General features: G+C 50.3%; 1 protein-coding gene across 2 annotated transcripts in view; it reads right to left on the bottom strand.

Moving 5' to 3' along the window:
• Positions 1-1,919: 1,919 nt before the first annotated feature.
• The window catches only part of THOP1 (thimet oligopeptidase 1), a 31,951-nt gene continuing 9,532 nt past the window's right edge, over positions 1,920-24,338 (bottom strand). For both annotated transcript variants that reach the window (XM_053294869.1, XM_053294868.1), the window contains exons 4-13: positions 22,420-22,527; positions 19,896-19,998; positions 17,870-18,030; positions 17,655-17,790; positions 14,316-14,682; positions 12,365-12,566; positions 10,184-10,370; positions 6,247-6,375; positions 5,915-6,051; positions 1,920-4,092 (exon numbers count right to left, since the gene is read on the bottom strand). In XM_053294869.1, coding sequence (XP_053150844.1) covers positions 3,934-4,092; positions 5,915-6,051; positions 6,247-6,375; positions 10,184-10,370; positions 12,365-12,566; positions 14,316-14,682; positions 17,655-17,790; positions 17,870-18,030; positions 19,896-19,998; positions 22,420-22,527 — 1,689 coding nt within the window. In that variant the 3' untranslated portion in view covers positions 1,920-3,933. The remainder of the gene's footprint in view (positions 4,093-5,914; positions 6,052-6,246; positions 6,376-10,183; positions 10,371-12,364; positions 12,567-14,315; positions 14,683-17,654; positions 17,791-17,869; positions 18,031-19,895; positions 19,999-22,419; positions 22,528-24,338) is intronic.

Raw genomic sequence — 24,338 nt, forward strand, 5'->3', positions numbered from 1 at the left:
ACCTTGGAGAAGCCGCTGCCAGTCTGGGTAGACATTCCTGAGCGAGATGGACCAAGGGTCCGACTCTGTCGAAGGCAGCTTCCTATGTTCCTAACATCAGGAGTACCAAGACAGACTAAAAGGCCAATGGTCTTCCCAAGTCAAGAACATTATGCTTCAGCAACCCCATGGGGCTGCCCCCAGGCCCAGGATGGTAGGCAAATGTCCCATCTTTCAAGGAGCGGGGCCAGGGCTGCACCCAGCTCCAAAGTCCTAATAGGGCAACTTGTTTTTAACTCGCCTCCTGATATCTCGCACCCCACCCCTCAACTGGCTTGCCAACATAATGCACTTGGAACTAAACTGGTTTGGGGGCTCCCCAGGGGGGCAGAAACGTGATACAGAGTGGGCTAATTTTGCAAGGGCCACTGGGGAGGACAGAAAGCAAGCCCCACACGCCACAGATACCTTGGCAGAGAGGAGATGGGGGGGCAGAGAGGGCCAAGGTGAGGCCTGCTTGATGCAGGGAGGAAAAGACAAAGGGGAGATCTAGAGTACCGGGGACAGCAAGCTACTGGGGACAGGGCACAGGGCCCTGGAATCTGGTCCCAAGACAAGTCTAATCCGTCTGTGTGCCCAGAAAAGACACAATGGACGCGCCAAAGAAAAGCGTTTACAGTCTCTGCAGCAAAAGATAAACATAATCCTGCCACCCCATTCTGGCTTTAATAAACTGGTTTGAAAATAGAGCACACCCTAAAATTAGCCCTGCCCTCTCCCCTCCTTCTGGGCACACCCCAAGCATCAGAGATCTGGTTTCTCCAAACAAAAGGGCGATGAGCAAAGCCACACAGCTGGTCCACGAGTGCAACACCAGCCTGCAGCATGGCCACAGGCAAGCGGACACTGCCCCCTGAAGGACAGACATGGGCACTGCAGCTGGCCAATGGCAGGCAAGGGTGGAATTCCCAAGAGGTCACTCAATAGACTTGTCAGGCAGCAAACACAGCGGTTTTGCAGCACATTTAGCAGACCTGAGGCATGTGCATCTGATGCACAGGAATTCAGGCCATGACCAATCTGTTAATCTTTAAAGGGACACAATTGCCCCAAGGGGCAATAAACCTGCAAAACTGAAAAAGCAGGGCTGAACCAACAGCATAGACCAGAGGTTCCCAACCGGTGTGGTACTCCAAATGTTGCCGGACGACAACTCCTATTATCCCCAGCTACAATTTATGGTGGTTGGGGATGATGAGAGTTGGAACTCAGCAACATCTGGAGGACCACACTGGCTGGGAGCCAGCTGGAGCTGGGCATGGCTGGTCCTACCAGGAGGCAGGGCCACTTCAGGGGGTGAGTCGTGGCCCAGTTCTCAGGGGTAGAGCCCCATGGACGGCCTGCAAGGAAAGGATGGTGAAATGATGCTGCCATGCTGCTTTTCCTCTTCTCTTCCTAGTAGAAGAGGGAGAGATTTGGAAGGAAGGGAGGGAGGGAGGGAGGTGCAATTGTGGCGAGGCATGATGGGGGTTGTAGTCCCACATCAGCTGGAGAGCCTCAGGTTGGCCATTCCTGGACCAAGGTGACAACAGGCCCATCCCAACAGCTCAAGGCCTGCAATGTCTATTTATTCATATACTTACTTGTTACAGTTATATCCTGCTCTTCCTCCAAGGAGCCCAGAGCAGTGGAAATGGATTATGTTTATCTCACAACAGCCCTATGAGGTAGGCTAGGCCGAGAGATAGGTGACTGGCCTAGAGTCACCCAGTGAGTTTCATGGTTTAAATTGGGTCTTGAACTCGGGTCTCCCCGGCCGTAGTCCGATACTCTCACCACTACACTACCCTGGTTCCCCTTAAAAAAATAAAAAATAAAAAAATCCCCAGCCTCGCACGTCCTCCCCAACCCAGGTGAGAAAGCAACATCCATTTCCCAGATTAAATTTTCAAAACTTTATTGGTGGGTGTTGACAATCAAATCTAAAACCCAGCCGTTGGAATAAGAAAGGGGCTGCATGTGCATCCGTTGAAAAACAAACAGAAGGTACACTCCAAACTTTCAATCCACAACACATGAATAGGCAACGGAGGAAATGTTGTGGCAGAGGAGCTGCCTGTGAATCTTCAGTAGTCAAATGTCCAGAAAAGACATACGCTTAGCGTTTTCAGCCACAGCTCCAACACCCTATTGCAAGCCTGCAACCTAACTGATGTTTGAGAGCCTCTGGCTTAGACAGGACTGTCGGGGGCCCCAGGAGATGAGATGTGCCCCTCCTAAATTCATCTCCACTGGCTCTGTACAAGAAGGTCCAGAAACAGATGACAGCCCCAAACTGAGAATAGTCAAAGACGGGAAGATCATATCTGGACAACCCAACTGCAACTGTGACCAGCCAAGAGGAGACATTCCTATGACAAAGAGATGGCAAGCTGATTGCCCGGAGCCTGTAGATGCATGTGGCTGCAACAGCACCGGAAATGGCTTGTGCCAGAAGTTGCAAGGTCACACACACCAGGCCACACGATTCATCAGCAGAACCAGAGAGGCTGGTTTACCCAACAGGACTCCAGAGGTGGTGGCCGATCCCCACAATCAACAGGTCGAGAGGAACAGCATCCAGCCAGGCTCCAAGCCCTGCGCATGCTCCCCAAAACCTGTTGTGTGACAGCAATGGAGAGGTAGGAGGATGGGAAAGTGATCAGGGGTAGAACAGCAGTAGCCCACCAAGATCATTTGCCCAACACTGTTTATCTTAGGTGGAGGAAAAGCATGTCCCATGCCACCCTACCCAGATTGCAGACAGCACACGGTCACTTCCCCCTCTTCCCTCCTTGATGTTTGCCAACAGACAACCGGCTCTCTGGAGCTTGCAGGGGTCTGGAATCCTGGCTGGATGGCCGTGGGAAGCCACCCAGCTTTTGATCACGGGAAGCAGCCCCCTGCTTGCCGGTTTCCAGACTTCAGTGCAACCAGGAAAGTGATAATCTGGCCTTTTCAACTCTGCTTTCCCCTCCAGGCTCCTTGCAGTTGATCCATGCTGGACTGCAAAGGTGTGCCGGGGGCACCAGAAAGTGTCAAAACGCTGCCAAATCAACAGAATAAAATTACACATTGCACAAATGAAGAGTACCTTGCTGGATCTAATAAATAAATAAAAAGTCCGCTGATGCCAAGGGCAGGTTGGAAGGTACCTGAAGGGCACCTGGTGAGATGCGGAAGGTTGTTTACTGTCAGCAGCATGGAGAGGTGGGCCCCAAGTAGCACCACTGCAAAATCAAGCAGCGGCGGCAGGGAAGACAGAATGGCTGGCTGCGGAGCTGTGCCAACTCCCTTGGCCACACTGCCGCCACCTTGAAGCTGTGGGCAGGTTTTATGAGATCTCACAGCGACTGAGAGAGTGAACACCCGAAGAACTGATAGGGCTGGGCCCAACTTGGGGATCCAAACGAGGGTGGGCCAGATGCTCACAGGGCAAATACGGATAAGCCAGATTATGAAATTAAAAATGCAATTTATGGCTCCTCGCCACTGTCTCTTCCCTTTATAGAGGTGAAAATCAAACCTCAAACATGTCTCCCTTGGTAAGGAACTGGGTAGCTTTTGATTCAAACCATCACCTCTGACTATTGCTTTCTAAAGACTTTTCCTTCTCTGCATGTAGAAAGACATTTCTGGTACCAAATTTGGACTCTCAGGATGTATGTGTGTGTGTGTGTGTGTGTGTGTATGTGTGTGTAGGGGGCACGGTTTCTTCCACCCCCCACAAACCTTTCTCCTTCCGCTGGAGCAAGACAGATCCCCAGTTTCAATGCGGGGAACTAAGTTAAATCTACAAAGGGATCTGCTCACTGCCAATGAAGCAAGACCAGGAGCACAGGAGCAGATACCTCTGAGTACACAAAAATTCAACAGAGGAGGTTGGACTCGGACCAGGGAAGGAGTGGCAACCACTCAGCAAGCCGAGGGCAGATCGCTGGGCTCCACGCTGAGCCCCTTGCTAGCCAGGAACGCGTCCTGCTTGGGGTCCCTGCCAAGGAACTTGCGCAGCATGTCGGAGGCGTCCACCGAGCCCCCCGGGCGGAGGATGCAGTTCCGGTAGTCCATCCCCACCTGCAAAGAACAAGGCAGATGTGCAGCTCAGACTTCAACCACCTCCAATCTATGCTCTTTCCATCCACAGGAATCTGTCTTGACCCGGAATTACCGTATTTACCCGAACAGAATTACCGTATTTACCTGAATTTAAGATGACCTCCTTAAAAAATACAGGTGAAATGCAGGTTGTACCCGTACTGACACAAAAGGAAGGGGACTCTGAATTTAAGATGATCCTCCCAATTTCTAACATCAAAGATCTTGATGTTATGGGACCTGTTTCTGATACTGTTCAGATCGCAGAGGGGCAGGTCTGGAGACATGATCGGTCTCCTGTTAATCCCTTTTCATCTGAAACAGCTGGTGAGCCTGCTCCACCCCAAACAGAGGCCGACTTTCCTGAGCAATGCCAGCCTGCCCCAGCTAACTCAAGCACCACCAGTACAGAAGACGGCAGTCCAGAGGGAGCACCCAGCAAAACACTTCCTTGAGCCTATGTTGGGGTGAACGCATCCCCAGGACGCAAGTGGAAACGAAGCTCTCCAAAATGGATGGTTGATTATTCAGTCTAGGGCAGGCCTGCTCAACTTTGCTGCCGCCCGCCCGCCAGCTGTTTTTGGACTACAACTCCCATAATCCCCAGCCACCGTGGCCAACAGCCAGGGGTTATGCGAGTTGTAGGCCAACATCTGCAGGAGGGCCAGAGTTGAGCAGGCCTGGTCTAGGGGGAGGCACGTTGTCTATTGTGGAAAGTGTTAAAGACAATGGGGCAATTCACACCATCGACATGAAGGTTGGGTTAGGAGCCTCCTACCCTAATTCAGAAGCTGGGCATGCTCCCAGTTTTCCATCTTTCCATCGTGTGTAAGATAAAGCAAGGTCAGAGGTGGGGAGCTTGATCATCTGTCAAGCCCCAGATGAGTAAGACACACACCCCCTACCTAGATCCTGTCTCCAGCTCCTAAAGGCAAGAAAATCACCCTACCCAGCGGGGGCCTGACTGATGACCAAGCTCTCCGCCTCCAACCCGGTTTCTGTCTAACACACAGCTGAAAATCAGGAGCGGGCCCAGCTCCCTAATTAGGGTAGGCGGCTTCTGCTTGCGTGAACGGCCCTCGTGTTGCCTCAGCCTGCCTAGTGGTTGTTCCAGTGCTAGGAGGGGTTTAAGGGATGTTGCTAGGCAACTAGTTAGAGGCAAGGCGGGTGACTGGATACAGAGGCCTGCCTCGGATAAGTTCAGGTAATCTGCATAATATTTCAGCGGAAACAATAGTGAAAACTAATAAACACTCCTTTATTAGCCATACAGGATCCTGCGAATTTGTGCACTCACAACACTATGCACTGGCCCCACAAGTCACGGTTTGTGTGAACCTGGGTCCAGAAGCCAAACTGGGGGCTGCACTACCAAAATGGCCTTTTTAGAGCACCTGGTTATTGAAATCATAATAGGAACTAGCTGGGCCAGGCACAGAGCATCTGTGCCTCTAGTTCTCCCCACTCCTCCCTCTATTCTCAGCACACACACCCCGTCACCATGCTTTTCATTCCCCACCTGTCCGCCCAGTGCAGCCAGCGTTTTCTTCCCCCGCCCCCAACCAACCACCCCCACTGTTTTCTCCCCCTCCCCACACCCTGCTGCCGTTTTCTTTCCCCCCTAGCCGGCAAGCCTGTCTGCCGGCACCAGCACTTTCCTCTCCCCCTGCTGGCAGCTGGCTTGCGAACTCTCACAAGAGCTGCCATGCGTGGGATTAGCGACAGGTACACCTTAGAGAAATATATATATAGATGCTTTTGTCTCCTGGGTTGAGGACAGACACACATTCACCTTCCGTACCTTACAGTTCATGACCCCTTCCTGCTTGAAGCGCGTGCAAAACATGTCCATGGAGTAGACCTCACTCCAAAGGTAACCGTAGTACTGGGCATCGTAGCCTCCAGCCAGGTGGCCAAACGTGGCCGGCATGTTGGTACCTTTCAGCAGATAACAGGAGAGGAGGCTTACTCGAGGGGCTAAGAGACAATCTGCCAGCCCCCAGTACTTTGCCTCCTCCCCCACCTCAATACGAATAATACTTATATACCACATTTCAACAAAAGTTTCCAAAGCAGTTTACATACATATACATAAATAAAATAATTATTATCAGCGCTCAAGCTCCCTTTCACCTGGTGTTGCTGGAACACCCAAGACCTTGTCACACAGCCGGGCGTATTCCTCCACAGGGTCAGCTTTTGTCTGCGTGTGCAAGGCCTGGTCGACTTTGGCCAAGACAATCTGCCGCAAGTTGAAGAGCCCTGCACGGAAGGAAAGGAGTAAGGAAGAAGGCTGAGTGGTTACAGCAGAGGGGCTGATTGGCCACAGTCCACGGGGGAGAACCACAGTGGATGTACTTCTCTGGGACCTAGGAAGCTGCCTTATACCAAGTGTGATGAAAGGGCCCTGGAGAGGCGAATGCTTTGTACCTTTATGCAGATGTGTTTGGAAACTGGCTGAGCTGTCAGTCAGAAAAATCCACTGCTGGGAGTTGGGCGTAAAAAGGTCAGTGGAGAGTTAATTGGGGGTTTGGGTCTGGTTAGGGACAGTCTCAAAGGGGAGATGTTCTGTAACTCAAATGATAGGTTTCTGTGAAAGTGACTGGTTTGGGCTTTCAATTGAAGCTTAAGGAGTACCTTGCAACAAAGTAAGGTGTAACCTTGTAACACCAACAGTAGAGCCTTGCAGAGATTAAAAAAAACCCCTCAGAAATAGGAAAAAAAAAATTACTAGCTGGGCCGGGCACAGAGCATATGTGCCTCTAGTTCTCCGCCATTCCCCCCACTCTGCTGGTGCTGCCGCCGCTGCGTCCCACCCACCCACCCCCAGCACTGCTGCCGAAGGGCCATCCTTTTTGGCCGGCTGGCAGGCCAAGGAGGGAAGCTGCGCTGCCCTCTCCGTCGCCACCCCCCTCCCCTGTTTTCTCCCCCACCCACCCCCACTGGTGCTCCTGACCCCGGTGCTCCTGCCTTTTGGCCAGCAGGCGGGCTAGAGAGAGAGTGTGTCACCCTCTCCACCGCCCACCCATCGCTGGTTTCGCCCACCAGCCGGGACATCCTTCCTTTGGGCCGGCAGGCAGGCTGGAGAGAGAGTGTGCCGCTCACTCCACCGCCACCTTCTGCCCAGCAGCCAGTCCATCCTTCCTTTGGGCTGGCGGGCCGGCCGGAGAAAGAGGCTGCACCGCCCTCTCTGCCGCCCACCTGCTGCAGTTTCCTCTCCCTGCCTTCCCCGTCGCTATGTGGCAGCTTGCATGCGAACTCTCGCGAGAGCTGCCACACAGGGGATTAGCGACAGGTACGCCTAAGAGAAATATATATAAAGATGATTCTTGTTTGTTTTGAACTATTGGTTTGTGTGAATTCTCTACTCATGCTGTGCAAAGCTAAGTTAACCAACACAGTGAGAGACTGAAAGCAGCAGAACGTCTTATGGAGGCTTTATAAATGATTTTTCCTGGTGACTGCGTGAGGGAAACTTCAAGAGAGGCAGCATGGTGTAGTGGTTAGAGTGCTGGACTAGGACCGGGGAGACCCGAGTTCAAATCCCCATTCAGCCATGAGACTAGCTGGGTGACTCTGGGCCAGTCACATCTCTCTCAGCCTAACCTACTTCACAGGGTTGTTGTGAGGAGAAACTCAAGTATGTAGTACACCGCTCTGGGCTCCTTGGAGGAAGAACGGGATATAAATGTAAAAATAATAATAATAAATAATAATAATAATAGAGCCTAAGACATTTCTAAAAAGCTGATTTCCCTCAAAGACACAGAGTACTATACCACCCCCAAACCCCACACCAAGTTAGACCATAGGTCCAGCTAGCTGACTGGCAGCAGTTTTTCAGGCAGCAGTCTCTCCCAGCCAGTGGAGATGCCACTGGGGAGTAGTAGTGTGCACGGATCGGTTCGGAGGCCATTCCACTGGCCTCCGAACCGATCCGGACAAGGGGTGGTTTTGGTTCGGGAGGGTTGGGGGGGGGTTCCATTAAGGGCGGGGGGGGCTTTACTCACCCCTCCCGCGCTTTGCTGCTCTGGCGCCATAATTATTTTTAAAAATGCGCCGCAGAATTGCTCGCCGCTCCGGGGCTCCTTCTTGACTTCAAAATCGGGCGGCAGGATACTTCCCTGCCGCCCCCGAAGCCCCCTCAAGCCATTTGAGCTCTTGAAATCTCGCCCGGACCGAGTGCTAAAGCGCTCGGGCGGGCGGCGGGGAGATGTCCGTCCGTCCGCCCGCCCCCTTCCCTGCCTTCTGCGAAGTGCAGGGAGCCTTCTGCGCGCGCACGCGCAGAAGGCTCCCTGCACTTCGCAGAAGGCAGGGAAGGGGGCGGGCGGACGGACGGACGGACATCTCCCCGCCGCCCGCCCGAGCGCTTTAGCACTCGGTCCGGGCGAGATTTCAAGAGCTCAAATGGCTTGAGGGGGCTTCGGGGGCGGCAGGGAAGTATCCTGCCGCCCGATTTTGAAGTCAAGAAGGAGCCCCGGAGCGGCGAGCAATTCTGCAGCGCATTTTTAAAAATAATTATGGCGCCAGAGCAGCAAAGCGCGGGAGGGGTGAGTAAAGCCCCCCCCGCCCTTAATGGAACCCCCCACCCCAGTGCCGAGCCGCAGGTCCGCGGTCCGGTGCACACCCCTACTGGGGAGTGAACCTGGGATCTTCTGTATGCCAAGTAGAGGCTCTTCTACGGTGCTACGGCCCCATCCCCTCAGGGCAGTATCTGACAGTGCTCATATGGAGTCACCCATCTGAATGCAAACCAGGGTATGCCCTGCTTAGCAAAAGGCACCATTCATGCTCACTCCTGCCACAAGACCAGCTCTCCTCCAGGGTTAGAAGAGGGAGCTGCTTCCCACCACCCACTAGGGATGTCCATGGAACCGGAGACTGCCAGTTCGAAGTTGCGGGGGGCGGGGGTAGCTTTAAAGACTGGGGAGGGGGCTCTTACCCCGCCTCCTGCCATGTTTCCCCTAATGGCACTGTGCTTTAAAACAGTCCCACGGGGCAGCAGTGTAGCTCCTTGAGAAGCGCATCCTCCCCAGTCCTTAAAACTATCCCCTCACCCTGCCTTCAAGCCAGCCAAATCACCGGACTTTCAAACCGATTCAGAGGTCTGTAAAAGGGCCTCCGAAACGGATCCATGCCCATCCCTACCATCCACCACCCCCACTCCAAGTTAGCCGATATTAGCTGACACACATCCTAGCGATTGTCTCATGCTCCTTGGCAAATAAACTCTCTCTTTCTCATAGGTGCATCTGAACACACATCGTTGCCTTCTGCAAAATCAGACCACTGGCCCATCTAGTTGAGCCACGTCTCCTCTGACGGCCAACCGATCTCCAGGGTCTGCACTGACTGGCAGCAGGCAGAAGTTTCTGACTTCTGAACCACTTCCAGTGGTTCTGAAACCACTGACTGGGTTTCCAGGCAGAAGTTTCTTTCCCGGGCCCTACCTGGAGGTACTGCCAGGGCCTGACACGGGAGCCAGCTCATGCCCAGCAGACTCCTCGGCTTACGAAGCTGCCTTCTCCCGGAGTCAGGCCCTCGGCCCATCGAGCTCAGTACTGTCTGCACGAACTGGCAGCAGCTCTCGAGGGAGTCAGAGCGAGTGCCTTTCCCAGCCCTGCCTGCAGACGCTGGAAGAGGCTTAACTGGGGACTTTCTGCATGGAACGCAGGAGGCGCTAGCATTGATTATTTATTTATTCATCACATTGATATTGTTGTTGTAAACCGGCCAGAGACGGTAAGTTTTGGGCGGTATAAAAATATGTTAAATAAATAAATAAATAAATAAATAATGCCCCCTCCAAACGGCTGTGGGCGGTGCACAGAGCTCTGAGCTCCGCCTGCCCGCAAAGGGCCTGAGCCGTGTTCCCTGTAGCGGGGATTCCCGGATGTTGTTGACTACAACTCCCATCATCCTCAGACAAAGGCCACTGAAGCTATGGATGACTGGAATTGTAGTCCACAAGATCTGGGAGTCCCTGTTACAGGGAACCCTGGGACTGAACCAGCCGGCAGAGGCCCCGGGTGCACAGGGGCCACAGCGCAGGCCCAGAGGTGCCCCCTACCGGTGTTGGCCTGGCGAGATTTGATGAGCTTCCCTAGGAGTTCGTCTGGGATGGGGCTGCCCGTCTTGAAGTGCCGGGACATGCGCAGCAGGGGCTCCTTCTCCCACACCCAGTTCTCCAGCATCTGGGACGGCGCCTCCACAAAGTCCCTCTCCACGTGGGTCCCGCTGAACATGGCGAAGTCGGCCTGCAGGGGCAAGAGAGAAGAGGCTGGAGCCGGCCGGCTGGGCAGATCAGGGGAGAGGAGGGGCAGCAAGCACCTCAGGAGGCAGTCGGGGGGGAGGGAGAGGAAGCCGCCCGATACCCAGGCAGGCCCCTGGCCCATCGAGCTGTGTATTGTCTACACAGACTGGCAGCGGCTTCTCCAAGGTCTCAGACAGGGGTCTCTCCCAGCCCTCCCTGGAGAGGCTGCCAGGAATGAACCTGGGGCCTTCTGTATGCCAGCAGAGGCTCTACCAGTATGCTGGGGAAATGGTCTCCATTGTCAAATAGATAGATAGATAGATAGATAGATAGATAGATAGATAGATAGATAGATAGATAGACAGACTAAATAAATCAATAAATAGCGGTCCCCATCCAAATGCAAACCAGGCCAGACCCTGCTTAGCAAGGGGCAAATTCTTGCAGGCTACCACAAGAGCTGCTGTGCTCCCACAGGGCAGACACACACACACACACACACACACACACACACACACACACACACACCCAGGCTAGGCTGCCTGTTCCGACGCAAGAGGCCTCCCAGAAAGAGTCAGGGCTAGCACAAGGCTTGGGCCCAGCAAGGCTCCTTCCTTCCTCTCCACCCAGAATGTGGCATGCCAGCCTGAAAGGTGGGCATGTGAATCATTTTCGATGGGGACTACACAAACCCACAAGCAGGGTGTGAAAGCAAGAGCCGTCTCTGTGGGCTGTCATGGGCCTTTACAGGCAAACTGCCTCTGAGTGCAGAGGATCTGTTTAGCCAAAGGAACCGAGGAAGCTGCCTTATGGAGTCAGACTACTGGTCCATCTAGCTCAGTATTGTCCACACGGACTGGTGGCAGCGGTTTCCCTTCAGTTTGAGGCAGGACTCCCACCCAGCCCTACCTGGTGATGCCACCACGGACTGAACCCAGAACCTCCTGCATGCAAAGCAGATGCTCTGCCACGGAGCTGTGACCCTAACCTCTAATGGGAGTATCCTTCAGGGCAGTCACCCATCCAAATGCAAACCAGGGCAGACCCTGCTTAGCAAAGGGGGCAATTCATGCTGGCTACCACAAGACTGGCTCTCCTCCCCGTTATGACAGACCCCCTCCTCCTCCTGATCCACAAAATTGCCCCCCCCATGAAAGCCATCTAAGCCAGTGGCCACACCCACACTTCGGGGCAGCAAATTTTACACTGCAAATTTTACATGGCAGGTAGGCAAGGAGAGGAGAGCTGGTCTGGTGGTAGCAAGCATGACTTGTCCCCTTAGCTAAGCAGGATCTGCCCTGGTTGCATATGAAAGAGAGACTAGAAGTATGAGCACTGTGAGATATTCCCCTTAGGGGATGGAGCCACTCTGGGAAGAGCAGAAAGTTCCCAGTTCCCTCCCTGGCTTCTCCAAGATAGGGCTGAGAGAGATTCCTGCCTGCAAGCTTGGAGAAGACGCTGCCAGTCTGTGAAGACAATACTGAGCTAGACAGACCAATGGTCTGACTCAGTATATGGCAGCTTCCTCTGTTCCTAGGTACCAAGAAAGTTTACAGTCCAGCTGAGATTGGAACTGGGGTCCCCCTTTGCCACTGCATGCAACCCACCCTCATCCATGCATTTGAACCTCTGTTTCATTTCACCCCTGGGACCCTCTGGCCAGCTCCTGAGCTCAGCCATGCACAAGAATTCGGCAGCACCTACGGACATAGGAAGATGGCCTCTACCAAGTCAGAGCCTTGGTTCCTCTAAGCTCAGGATTACCTGCACTGACTAGCAGCAGCCAGGGTCTCAGGCAGGGGTCTTTCCCAGAAAGAGAAGCGCAGGTGGCAAAACCTCTCCAACCATCCAGACTTCCCGTGCTGTGTCAGCCTCTGGAACTCAAGCTCTGATGAGGAACGGTGGGAGATTTCCTAGCCAACACAGGCTCCTGAAGTCTGCCCTGTACCTTGCCAGCTGGGACCGGTTGCCCCCCTAGCCCTCCACCCGGCCCCTCACCTGGGAACATAGCTGGTGCATGACGTGGCCGAACTCATGGAAATAGGTCTCCACCTCGTCGTGCTGCAGCAGGGAAGGGGCGTCTGGCGTCGGCTTGGTGAAGTTGGCCACCATGGCCGCCACGGAGATCTGGCGGCTCCCGTCGGCCAGCAGGCACCCCGGCTGCAGTCCAAAGCAAGCCGCGTGGCCGTACTTGCCCTCCCTGTGGGGGGGGGGGGAAGGAGAAACCATCAGAAACCTCCAGCAGCTCCTGAATGTTAATTGGGGCAAAACCAGATGCAACATGGTTGCTCCATAGTTGGAACTCCAAGCCTCAGTTCTGTTTTTTAAAAACCAGCTGTAGGGGTTTGCTTTGGAATCAGAGGCTGCAGCAGTGCAGGGTGTTCAACCCTTTATTTTATTTTATTTATTACTTTATTACTTTATTTATTAAACCGCCCCATCCAGAGGCTCTGGCCGGTGTACAACTTTTTAAAGAGACATAAAACCCACAATTGAAACCCAATGCTAAAACCAATATAAAAACAATTAAAATCATTTAAAACCAATTAAAATACTTTTTAAAAAGCATCAACATTTGACAAGCCTTGGAAGGCCAGGCCAAACAAATTGGTTTTTAGGGCTCTCTTAAAGGCCGACAGCGAGCCTAAACTGCGGATATCTGCCAGGAGTGCATTCCATAGGCCAGGAGCAGCTTCAGAAAAGGCCCGGTTCCGAGTCGCCACCAGACGTACCGGTGGTAACTTTACCTGTGGCCCCACTCCACACAGACCCCTTCAAGCAGTTATGAGCCCTGGTGGGGGAAACTGTGAGCAGAGGTTCTCAGTCTCGGGTCCCCAGATGCTGTCTGTTGGACTACAATTCCCATCATCCCCACGCACAATGGCCTGCCTGTTCTAACTCATGGTGGTGAGTGATGGCTTGCCCGGCACCATCACGACATTCTTTTAGAGCCCAGGTGAAAACCTTCTTGTTCACCCAGGCTTTCATTTTTAAAATGCTTTTGTTTTTTATTGTCACTTTTTGTTTTTAATGCACTTTTACCTTATTTTACCACATTTTAATTGAAGTATCAAAAACATCCAATTCACAAATCATAGCATCAAGAACAGTTCATATGAGGGTACTCAATGTTGCACTTTCTCATTCCAATAATGGACAAGCAATGGGTTTTAACAACAAAAAAATTCATATTATTGATATATGTCAAAAATATGAGAATTTTAACAAAAAAATCATGTTCCAAATATAATGTGCTTTTAATTGTATGTTTTATTCCATTGTTTTACACAAATAAATATATACATACACACAAACACACACTTAAGTTAACTATAAGCCACCCCTCATAATCCAAGCAAAAGGGTTTTTTAAAAAAAAAGTTTATTGAATAATTCACTCTGATCAAAACCTAGCATTCTTAAAACATTTTGTCCTTCATTGTGGTTTTTTAAAAGCCCATTTCACTGTTTCACCATAACACATTTGTTTTTGTAATCAGTATAAGTGTCAGGTCTGCTGATTACTAAAAGCAGCTTTTTTGTTGCTTGAATACAGAGTGAGGTTTTTGTATTCTTCAAATTATCCATAATTTATCACTAGTATCTAAAACTCACAGGGTGACTTTAAGCCAGTCTCTTAAGGTAGTCTAGCCTACCTTAAAGGGTTGTTGTGAGGATAAACATAACCATGTATACCACCCTGGGCTCCTTGGAGGAAGAATGGAATATCAATGTAAAAAATAATAAAAATAAGCTAAAATAAAAATAAAAACCTAAAGCCTTGGAAAAAATATATATATATATTTGACTGGTCAGCAGACGGAGCCTTTTTTTGACTGGTTAGATGCTCAGGCCTAGACCCAATGGCAGCCACCCACTGGGACTTCTGTTCCCTCCCTCCCTGCCACCTCGATTTCCCCAGCCTCTCTGTGGGTCACCCCCAGACTCACCGTGGGTATAGATCCAGATAGAACTTGCCAATGGTCTCTCCAGAGGCGACGTCCTTGACTGTGTAGAGCCGGACATCTTCATGCCACACCTGGGCATTCTCCTCCGAGTGGAAGGTGAGACCCAGCAGCTCCTGGTAGATGGCCAAGAGCCCAGCAGTCACCACTTGCATGGGGAAATACTCCTTCAGCAAGTTCTGGTCCACGCAGTACTGCGTCTCCTCCACCTGGTTCATGTAATAGCGCATGTCCCAGGCGTTGATGCAGCCGTCAAAAGGCAGGCTCCGCTTCTTGCACTCCTGTCGCTTCAGATCCAAGATGACCCCTCGCTCCTTCTCCCCCAGGGGCTTCAGCTTGATCGAGAGCTCATCTGCAGGAGAGAGATCGAGATCAGCAGGGCCAGCTCTTACCAGTAAGCAGATGATGCACCGCATCGGGGCGCAGTCTGCAGGAGGGCATTGAGCCAATGAGTCATGGCGTCGCTTCCCAACTGCGAGGCGCACCTGTGCAGTTAAGTCTCTTAACTGCGCAGGCATGCCTCGCAGTTGGGAAGCAATGCTGGGCCAAGCAGCAGGCCACGACATTGCTCTGATATCTTCTGCCACCGGGGGGGGGGGGGGGTAGAAGGACACACACGCACCCCCACAGCCATCCCCTCAGCCATGTGGCGGCTCAAATTGGCAGGAGGCAGCGAGAAGAAAATGGCCCCAGACGCAGTGATGATGGAAGAGGGAGGAGGAGAAGGAAGCAGCCGGCGGCCTCATAAGGGAGCCTGGCGAAGGGCGGGCGAAAATGGCAGGGAGGGAGGGAGCCCGGTGGGGAGAGAAAGCGCTGTCGGGGGCGGGGGAAGCTGCCTCTGGCAGGATGTGGACGGGGACCTCCAGAACAATGGGGAACTGACTCTCTCTCTTTTTCTCGCCAAGACTGCTCCATTCTCTCTCTCTCTCTCTCTCTCTCTCTCTCTCTCATTCAAGCCAAGACTGCTCCATTCTCACTCACTCACTCAAGCCAAGACTGCTCCATTCTCTTAAATACCCAGGGCCTAAGCTGTGTAGGGCTTTATAGGTTATAACCAGCACCTTGTATTTTGCCCAGAAGCATATTGGTAGCCAAATAGCTCTTTAAGTATAGGAGTAATATAATTATAATTATTATACACATATTATGTACATAATTATATTATATACAATGTTATGTACATAATTAAGTAAAATCTTTGTGTATTAAATTTTGAATACACACGAATTGTAATTATTTTGAATTTTTATTTTTTACTATGGGGGGGGGGGCGCTCAACAGAATGTTGCATCGGGGCGCCAGATCCCCCAGAGCCGGCCCTGGAGATCAGGAACGCCTCCATTTGTCATGACTCTCAGAAGGACAGTTCAGGGGGGTAAGACAGCATGGAATGTGTTCCCGGTGACAAGGATTCCCAGATGTTGTTCACTACAACTCCCAGCATTCTCAGCAGTAATGGCCTCTGGCCAGGGATTTATGGGGGTTGTAGTCAACAGCATCTGAGAATCCCAGTCACAGGGAACACTGCCTAAGACCCAGATACCAGGTGACTCCAGGCCACCAGGACCAGTGGGAGGTTTTGTGGTAGCATGCATGAATTGTCCCCTTTTCTAAGCAGGGCCTGCCATGGTTTGCATTTGAATGGGTGACTACAGCTCAGTGAAGAAGCATCTGCTCTGCATGTGGAAGGTCTAAGTTCAATGCCTGGCAGCATCTCCAGGTGGGGCTGCCACTGCCAGTCAGTGTAGGCAATACTGGGTTAGATGGATCCACAGTCTGACTCAGTAAAAGGTAGCTTCCTAAGTTGCAAAGACACTCACCGCCCTCCACAGCAGGCAAATCAGAGTCACTAAGCCCACCATGACCCAAGGACAGGGCCCAGCCTTCATTCTCTGAGGATTCTCTCAAAGATTTGCCAGCCCAAAGGTAGAGGTCCATGAGCATTACTGAAACCAGTGCTCAGAAAATCAGACAGGCCCCTTTAAGCAACAGAGAAGAGGTGGGGCCACTCCACTTGGCCTCAGTAGCAATTATGAAAACCAGCAGCTAACTCCAAGCAGTTGCTGGAGCAACATCCAGCTCCTGCCTGCTGTACCCAGCTCATCTGCTGCTCAGAGCTGGCTTTGCTTTTCCCTTGGAGCTGCCCGAGGTCTGCCTCCTCACCGGATCTCTGCCTCAGTGGAGATCCCAGCTCAGCATTGTTCTCTGGGCGGCTCACAACACTAAAACATCAAGTAAAAACACTAACACACATGAAATCACAACACACCAAAAAGAAAAAAGGAAAGAAAGAAAAATGCAAACAACAGTACAAAACCATTAAAAAAATTAAAGTCAGTTTTAAAAAATCAAATTTAAAAGGCCTGAGTGAACAGAAAGGCCTTTACCTGGCATCTAAAAGAACAAAGTGATGATGCCAGACAAACCTCACTGAGGTTGAGGTTGCCTCACTGAGGCCATCACAAACCAGAAGATATCAAGTGTGTAGTTATTTCCACTTTTAGGAAGGAGAAGTTTAGATTTTGCAATATAAATGCAGAGAAATGGTTACATCAGCAGGAATCTTTTTACATACACAGATTGAACACTTTACAACCTATGGGATTGAATACTATGATGGATTTATCCTGTTTTTTGTAATCTTGGTGTTTTGTTTGTAAGGAGGCTTCACAGCTCTAATTAACTGAGTGGAATGTGGAGGAGGATCAACAGCTGCAAACAATTGAGTGTTGAAGGTTATATATTAGGAGGAAGTGAGATGGTTGATAACGACGCTGGTGAGGGAGAGGCTGCATGTCCTGATTTAGCTCAGTTCATCATGTTCTAGTACATTTACCTGGGTAAATTTGGTTTGTGTTATTATATGTGTGGAGTGGATTTATAGTGAAATCTTGTTGAAATATACTTATGTTATACAAGTTATATATACTTATTTCATTGTATTGGTAATATATCATTCATATTTTTTGTTATATAAATAGTTTACATCATGTTCATTTAGTGGTATTTGATCCTGTATGATTTATGGTAGAGAGAGAGAGAGAGAGAGAGAGTGAGTGTGTGTGTGTGTGTGTGTGTGTGTGTGTGTGTACACACACACACACACATACATACACACTTCTGATCAGGACACCTAAATCTGGCTCGAGCAGCCAAAATGGCTCTTCTAGTGGTGCTGGGTGATAGAAATTTCATTTGGAGACTAGGCATATAGGATCAATGAGAGAGAGGGGGAACAAATGTCCCTGGGCTGCCGATGCGCAAGAGGACCGCACCCCCACAGGCATAGGGGTCCCCTGCCTTCACCGTCCTCAAGATAATCACCTAGAAAAGTAGCCACCGTCTTGCAGCTCTTGGCCATGTTCATCTCAAGCACGAAGTCAGCGTGTGTCTTGAACCCCAGGAGGGCAGACTTCTGGGCCCGCAAATCCACCAGCTCCTTGAGGATCAGGCAGTTCTCCTAAGGCACGAAGAGCAGAGTGTGAGTTTGGCTCACAGGCGCAAAGATGGGAAGGGGGACGGGGAAGAGCCCTTCTGACCTCTTTGCACCGGGAGTTGAACCTCTCCTCCATCTTCCTCCTGGTCTCTGGCACATGGCATTTCTTCATCAATGGGAAATAGTGGGGGTACTTCAAGGTGACCTTCAGTTTGCCATCGTCCGTCTTCTCCAGGGAGTTTAAGAAGTCCTCCGGGAGTCCTCCTGGAGGGAAGGAGAACCAAGGCAAAGGAGGATTCATCACTGGGAGCACCTTTAGTGAGCTGTGCTCCTCCATCCATGGCTATGCCCCAGAACGTGTCTGTTTCTGTAAGAACAGTCTTGCTGGATCAGGCCTGTCTAGTCCAGGGCCCTGTTCCCCGGAGTGGCCTACCAGATGCCTCTGGGAAGCCCACAGGCAAGAGATGAAGGCACACCCTCTCTCCTGCTAGCTGCTGTGGCAACTGGGATTCAGAAGCATCCTGCCTCTGAAACTGGAGGTAGGTAGTCAATGGCCATCTAGACTAGAAGCCACGGATAGGCCTGGCCTCCATGAATTTGCCTAAACCCCTTTTAAACCCATCCAAGCTGGTGGCCATCATAGGAACATAGGAAGCTGCCCTAGACCAAGTCACACCATTGGTCCACCTAGCTCCATATTGTCTACCCAGATTGGTAGAGGCTTCTCCAAGGTCACAGGCAGGAGTCTCTCCCAGTCCTGTCTTGGAGACGCTGCCAGAGAGGGAACTTCTGCAGGCAAGCGGGCAGATGCTCTTCCCAGAGTAGCCCCATCCCCTAAGGGGAATATCTCACAGTGCTCACACATGTAGTCTCCCATTCATATGCAAACCAGGGTGAACCTTGCTTAGCAAAGGGGACAATTTTTATTATCATTATTTTTTACATATTCATATAAAATTCCGCTCCTCCTCCAAGGAGCCCAGAGGAAGTTTTCCCAGAGGAAACTGTACATAGTTCAGTTTCTCCTCACAACAACCCCGCGAAGTAGGTTAGGCTGAGAGAGAGGTGACTGGCCCAGAGTCACCCAGCTAGTATCATGGCTGAATGGGGATCTGAACTCAGGTCTCCCGGCCCTAATCCAGCACTCTAACCATTAAACCACGCTGGCTACCACAAGACCAGCTCTCCTCCCTCACCACATCCCATGACAAAGAATTCTGGCTGAATGGGGATTTGAACTAGGACTGGGGAGACCAGAGTTCAAATCCCCGTGCTGGTCCGATCCAACTGGTGCCGGTCTGTGCGGCGTTGGGTACCGGTCCGTGAGGCATCACTAATAAAAATCACCCCCACAACAATTTTGGACTGGCGGGGGCCACCTCCGGGAGCTCTCCGAAGCTCCTTTCCAGGCAGACCTCGCTGCTGGATAACATTCATTTCGAGCAAGCGAAATGAACATTATCCAGCAGCGAGGGCTTCCTGCAGTGTTCCATCTAACAGGGATTCCCAGATGTTGTTGTTGACAACTCCCAGAATCCCCAGCTGCAATGGCTTTTCCTTGGGGATTCTGGGAGTTGTAGTCAACAACATCTGGGGATCTCTGTTGAAGGGAACACTGGCTGGCTGCCTGGAAATGAGCTCTGGAGAGCTTGCCTGGGCTGTAGGGCTTGAAAAGCTTTGGAAAATTTTAAACACACAAGAACAATAATGAATATTTATCAATGTCAGATGAGAATGCAGGGTTCACTTCTGTTCACATTTGGATGAGTGAAGACATGAGTGAGTACTGTAAGACATTCCCCTCAAGGGATGGGGCCGTCGCTCAGTGGTAGAAGGTCCCAGGTTCACTCCCTGGCAGCATCTCCAGGTAGGGCTGGGAAAGACTCCGGCCTAAAATGTTGGCGCACTGCTGCCAGTCAGAGCAGACCATACTGAGTCACATGGGCCCAGAGTCTCTCAGTAGAAGGCAGCTTCCCATGTAACCTAGAAGAAGACTGGACTCTTATAAAATGCTGGGCAGAACCCCTGTTTTTACTCCGCTTGCAACAAAGGAAATCAAAGGCTCAGCAGCATTCCAGAGCCCAAGTGCGAAGGTTGCCCTCGTGACTTGTCATCCTTCCCAGCCTTACCCAGTTCTTCCTTGGTGAACGGCAAGAACGTGGTGTCCTCATTAAGGTTTTTGCTGAAGTCGATGCACAGCACACTCAGCTTTTTCTTAATGCCTTTAATTTTCTTTTTTCCAACAAAACAAAAAAAAGGAAAATGAGAGAGAAGAAAAAGATAAATTGGGCTGACAGAAGCAATGGCACTCTGGGTTCTCAGCTGAATCAGCTGCCGTTTTGACCCCAGGCTGGTTTGAGCTCCTGATTGTGACAGAGTTCTTGGACCTGCTGATGTTTTTAAAATATCAATATCTTTATTTGCACAATTCAGCCAGCATTCTGTAGTGGTTAGTGTGTTGGACTAGGACCGGGGACACCCAAGTTCAAATCCCTAACTCAGCCAAGAAATTCACAGGATGACTCTGGGCCTGTCACTTCTCCCTCAGCCTAACCTACCTCACAGGGTGGTTGTGAGGATAAACATAACCATGTATTTATTGTTGCTTATTTAGCATATTTTTATTCAGCATATCTATATACCGCCCCAAACTCAAGTTTATGGGTGGTGTACAATAAAAATGTACGCTGCAGTAGGCTCTTGGGAGGTAAAGCGAGATAGAAATGCAAAAATAAAATAAATATTTCTTTATCAATCAAGAGGCTCATATCCTGCCTCTCTCTTGGAAAGAAAATCCAAGGCAACTTACAAAATCAAAACAAAAACAGGAGGAAAACAAAACCAGGAAATTTCTTATTTTATTTATTTATTGTTAAATTTATATATCGCCTTTCATTAAAAACAATCCCAAGGCGGTTTACAAAAGTTTTTTTTTTAAAAAACCCAATAAAAATGACAATTTTTATTACAATACAATATTAAGCTAGAAGCATTGAAACAAATCTAATTTAAAATCTATAAAATACAAACATAAAAAACTATACATGGGTAAAAAAGTTTTATCATGCAAAAATTTAAAAAATTAGACACCGCAGCACAGACATCGGCTACAGAGCTCTTTGCCAGCAGTCAGGTTAACATCCCATAGTGGGAGAATTTGCCCTAAGCTGGGAGTTATCAACTTTGGATGCCCAGATGCCAGTGGACTACAGTTCCCATCATCCCAAAGGCTGCTGTGGATGATGGGAATTGTAGTCCAATGACATCTGGGGTCCCAGGCTGTAAGCAGCCAAGGAAATTTGCAAATGAATAAATATTTGGGGGTCCTTCAGGGAACTTGAAATTGGCCCGGAGGAGGATTTACCATGCCCCTAACCCTCAAATCTAAAATCCTACAAGGTCCATTCATCAGAGAGAGGTGCAAAATTTTGCACCCCAAGAACCACACACCAAGATAACTTGTCCAACCACATGGTTAGGGTTAGTTTGGTTTTTATTTGAAGTTTTATGGAGAAACAAGCAGTGTCAGTACCAGGAAAATCCCATTTTATAGCTAGGAAAAACCAAGGCCCAGAAATATATAACTTGAGGATGAAGCTAGTCAGTTAGCATAGGGGTAAAGCCTTGCTGCTGCTTTAATTGGATGATGGCATCAACCGCTGTCTGATCTATGCAAAAATCTGCTCTCAAACTTCTTGGGGCTCCAGATGTTGTTGGATTTGAACTCACATAATTTTAATAATTTGTTTTAATAACTGGTTTATGCTATTGTTTTTATTGTGTTTTGTGGATTTTAATCTGTGGCTTTTATATTGTTTTAAATTTTGTACACCGCCTAAAGGTAAAGTGTGGCATTGAGTCGGCATCAACTCCTGGCGCCCACAGAACCCGGTAGTTTCCTTTGATAGAATACAGGAGGGGTTTACCATTGCCTCCTCCCGCACAGTGTGAGATGATGCCTTTTAGCATCTTCCTATATCGCTGCTGCCCAATATAGTAGAAGCGGGGATTTGAACCGGCAACCTTCTGCATGTTAGTCAAGCACCCCTGCTAACTTGGCAAAGAGGCACCTTTTACCGTGGTGATTCTCTTTATTTAGCAAAGGGAGAGTAACTGGCCCTATCCACCCCCAGCACAGTACCTCCAGTGACTGTTGCTGGTGTCTATCTTGGGTTTCTTTTTAGATTGTGAGCCCTTTGGGGACAGGGAGCCATCTTATTTATCTATCTATCTATCTATCTGTGAAGGGCGGTATAGAAATCGAATGAATGAATGAATTTCCCCCCTGCGCCACTTAAGATGGTCATGTACGCTGCATAAAAATATGATCGAGAAATAAATAATCCATAGCCACGTGGAAGTCAAAGTCCAACAACATCTGAGGACCCAAGTTTAAGAAGCCCTGTGCAAGGAGATCTTTCTCTCCCTTCTGCCAGCCTCTGCCCTATGCTACAGCACCGGGCTCGACTCACTGAGAGGTCTCTTGCTTCTGGCCTTTGGTTTTAAGTGACGCAAGGTGTGGATTTTGAGGAAGAGCTCGTGAAGGGGCTCTTTGGTGCAGCTTGCAACCTGGGACAAGGTGCACCTACGGCTCTGCTCACCTGGGGACCCGACAAAGCATTTCCCAGAGACGTTTCTGAGGGGCTTGCTCACCTCCTGCGTCTCCTCCGGGAGATGAAGACCGCTCCTTCTACCCAATTTGATGAGCCGCTCCAGGTACCTCTTGGCTTCTGGCTTCATGGAGGTCCCTTCCAGCTTCTCCTACAAGGAGAAAGAGCATCCCAGTGTTTTTAAGAGCACAAGAGGATCTGCTTCTTCCACCATGATTTTCCAAGTATAGAAAGCTTGAAAAGTAGGCCTTGTGGTAGATCTCAAGAGCTGGTCTTGTGGTGGTAGGCATGAATTGTCCCCCTTGCTAAGCAGGGTCTGACCTGGTTTGTATTTGAATGGGAGACTACATGTGAGCACTGTAAGATATTCCCCTTACGGGATGGGGCCACTCTGGGAAGAGCACCCACATGCTTGCAGGCAGAAGATTCCAAGTTCCCTCCCCAGCAACTCCAAGAAAGGGCTGAGATTCCTGCCTGTAACCCTGGAGAAGCCACTGTTAGCCTGTGTAGACAGTACTGAACTAGATGGACCAAGGGTCTGACTCAGTATAAAGCAGCTTCCTAAGTTCCAGATGGGCTACTTAGGAACATAGGAAGCTGCCACATATTGACTCACACCATTGGTCTATCTAGCTCAGTGTGGTCTACACTGACTGGCAGCAACTCTCAAATGTTTCTGGCAGGAGTCTTTCCCAAGGACATTGCAGAACTGGAAAAGGGGCAGAAGAGGGCAACCAAGATGATCAGGGGCCTAGAACTCCTTCCTTATGAGGCAAGGCCTCAGCAACGGGGGCTATTTAGTTTAGAAAAAAGGCAACTGCGGGGAGACATGATAGAGGTCTATAAAATCATGCATGGTGTGGAGAAAGTGGATAGAGAGAAATTCTTCTCCCTCTCACAGAACACTAGAACCAGGGGTCATCCCATGAAATTGATTGCCAAGAAATTTAGGACTGACAAAGGGAAGTACTTTTTCAAAACACATAATTAACCTATGGAATTCTCTGTCACAAGATGTGATGACAGCCAACATCTGGGATGACTTTAAAAGGGGTTTAGATAACTTCATGGAGGACACGTCTATCAACAGCTACTAGTCTGAGGGCTCACCTCCAGCCTCAGAGGCAAGATGCCTCAAAATACCAGTTGCAGGGGAGCAACAGCAGGAGAGAGGCCATGCCTTCAACTTTTGCCTGTGGGTTTCTCAGAGGCATCTGGTGGGCCACTGTGTGAAACAGGATGCTGGACTAGATGGGCCTTGGGCCTGATCCAGCAGGGCTGTTCTTATGCTCATAGGAACATAGAAAGCTGCCTTATACCATTGATCCATCTAGCTCGGCAGCTCATTGACTGGCAGCATCTCTCCAAGGTGTAAGGCAGAGGAGTCTCTGCCAGCCCTACATGGAGATACCAGGGAGCGAATCTGGGACCTTCTGCATGCAAAATGGATGCTCTCCCAGAGTGATGGCCCCATCTGACGGCAGACAGTGCTCACATCCAAGTGCAAACTAATGCAGACCCTGAGGCTATTCACACGGCTGCAGAAAATTGGGCTAACCTCCGCTAGCCCGATTTTCTGCGATCGTGAGAACCACCGGGCTCGGCTGCGAGCCCCGTGGTTCTAGAGCAGGTAACCCACTCAAGTATTCCTCCCCTAAAACCGGGTTTGCAGAGCCAGTACTCCGCAAACCCCCTTTTTTTTATCGTGAGTAGCTGTGGTGCGGCTTCACGGCTACTCACGAGGAGACAACCCCGCCCCCCGGAGGAGAGGCAAAAAGCCGCCTCCCGGCTCTGGTGGTCTTGCCAGCATGCCCTGTGTGCTCACAAGCTTCCAGGAGAGGAAGAGAGGCCTTGGGCCTGGTCCAGCAGGGCTGTTCTTATGAATACTACAGAAACCTGATCTCAGAGGATTTCCTCCTCTCTCTGAGGGCTTCATCCCAGCTAAGTCAGATGGGGGTGACA

Source organism: Hemicordylus capensis, chromosome 2 (genome assembly GCF_027244095.1).
Source record: "Hemicordylus capensis ecotype Gifberg chromosome 2, rHemCap1.1.pri, whole genome shotgun sequence".
In the NCBI taxonomy this organism is placed as follows: Eukaryota; Metazoa; Chordata; class Lepidosauria; order Squamata; family Cordylidae; genus Hemicordylus; species Hemicordylus capensis.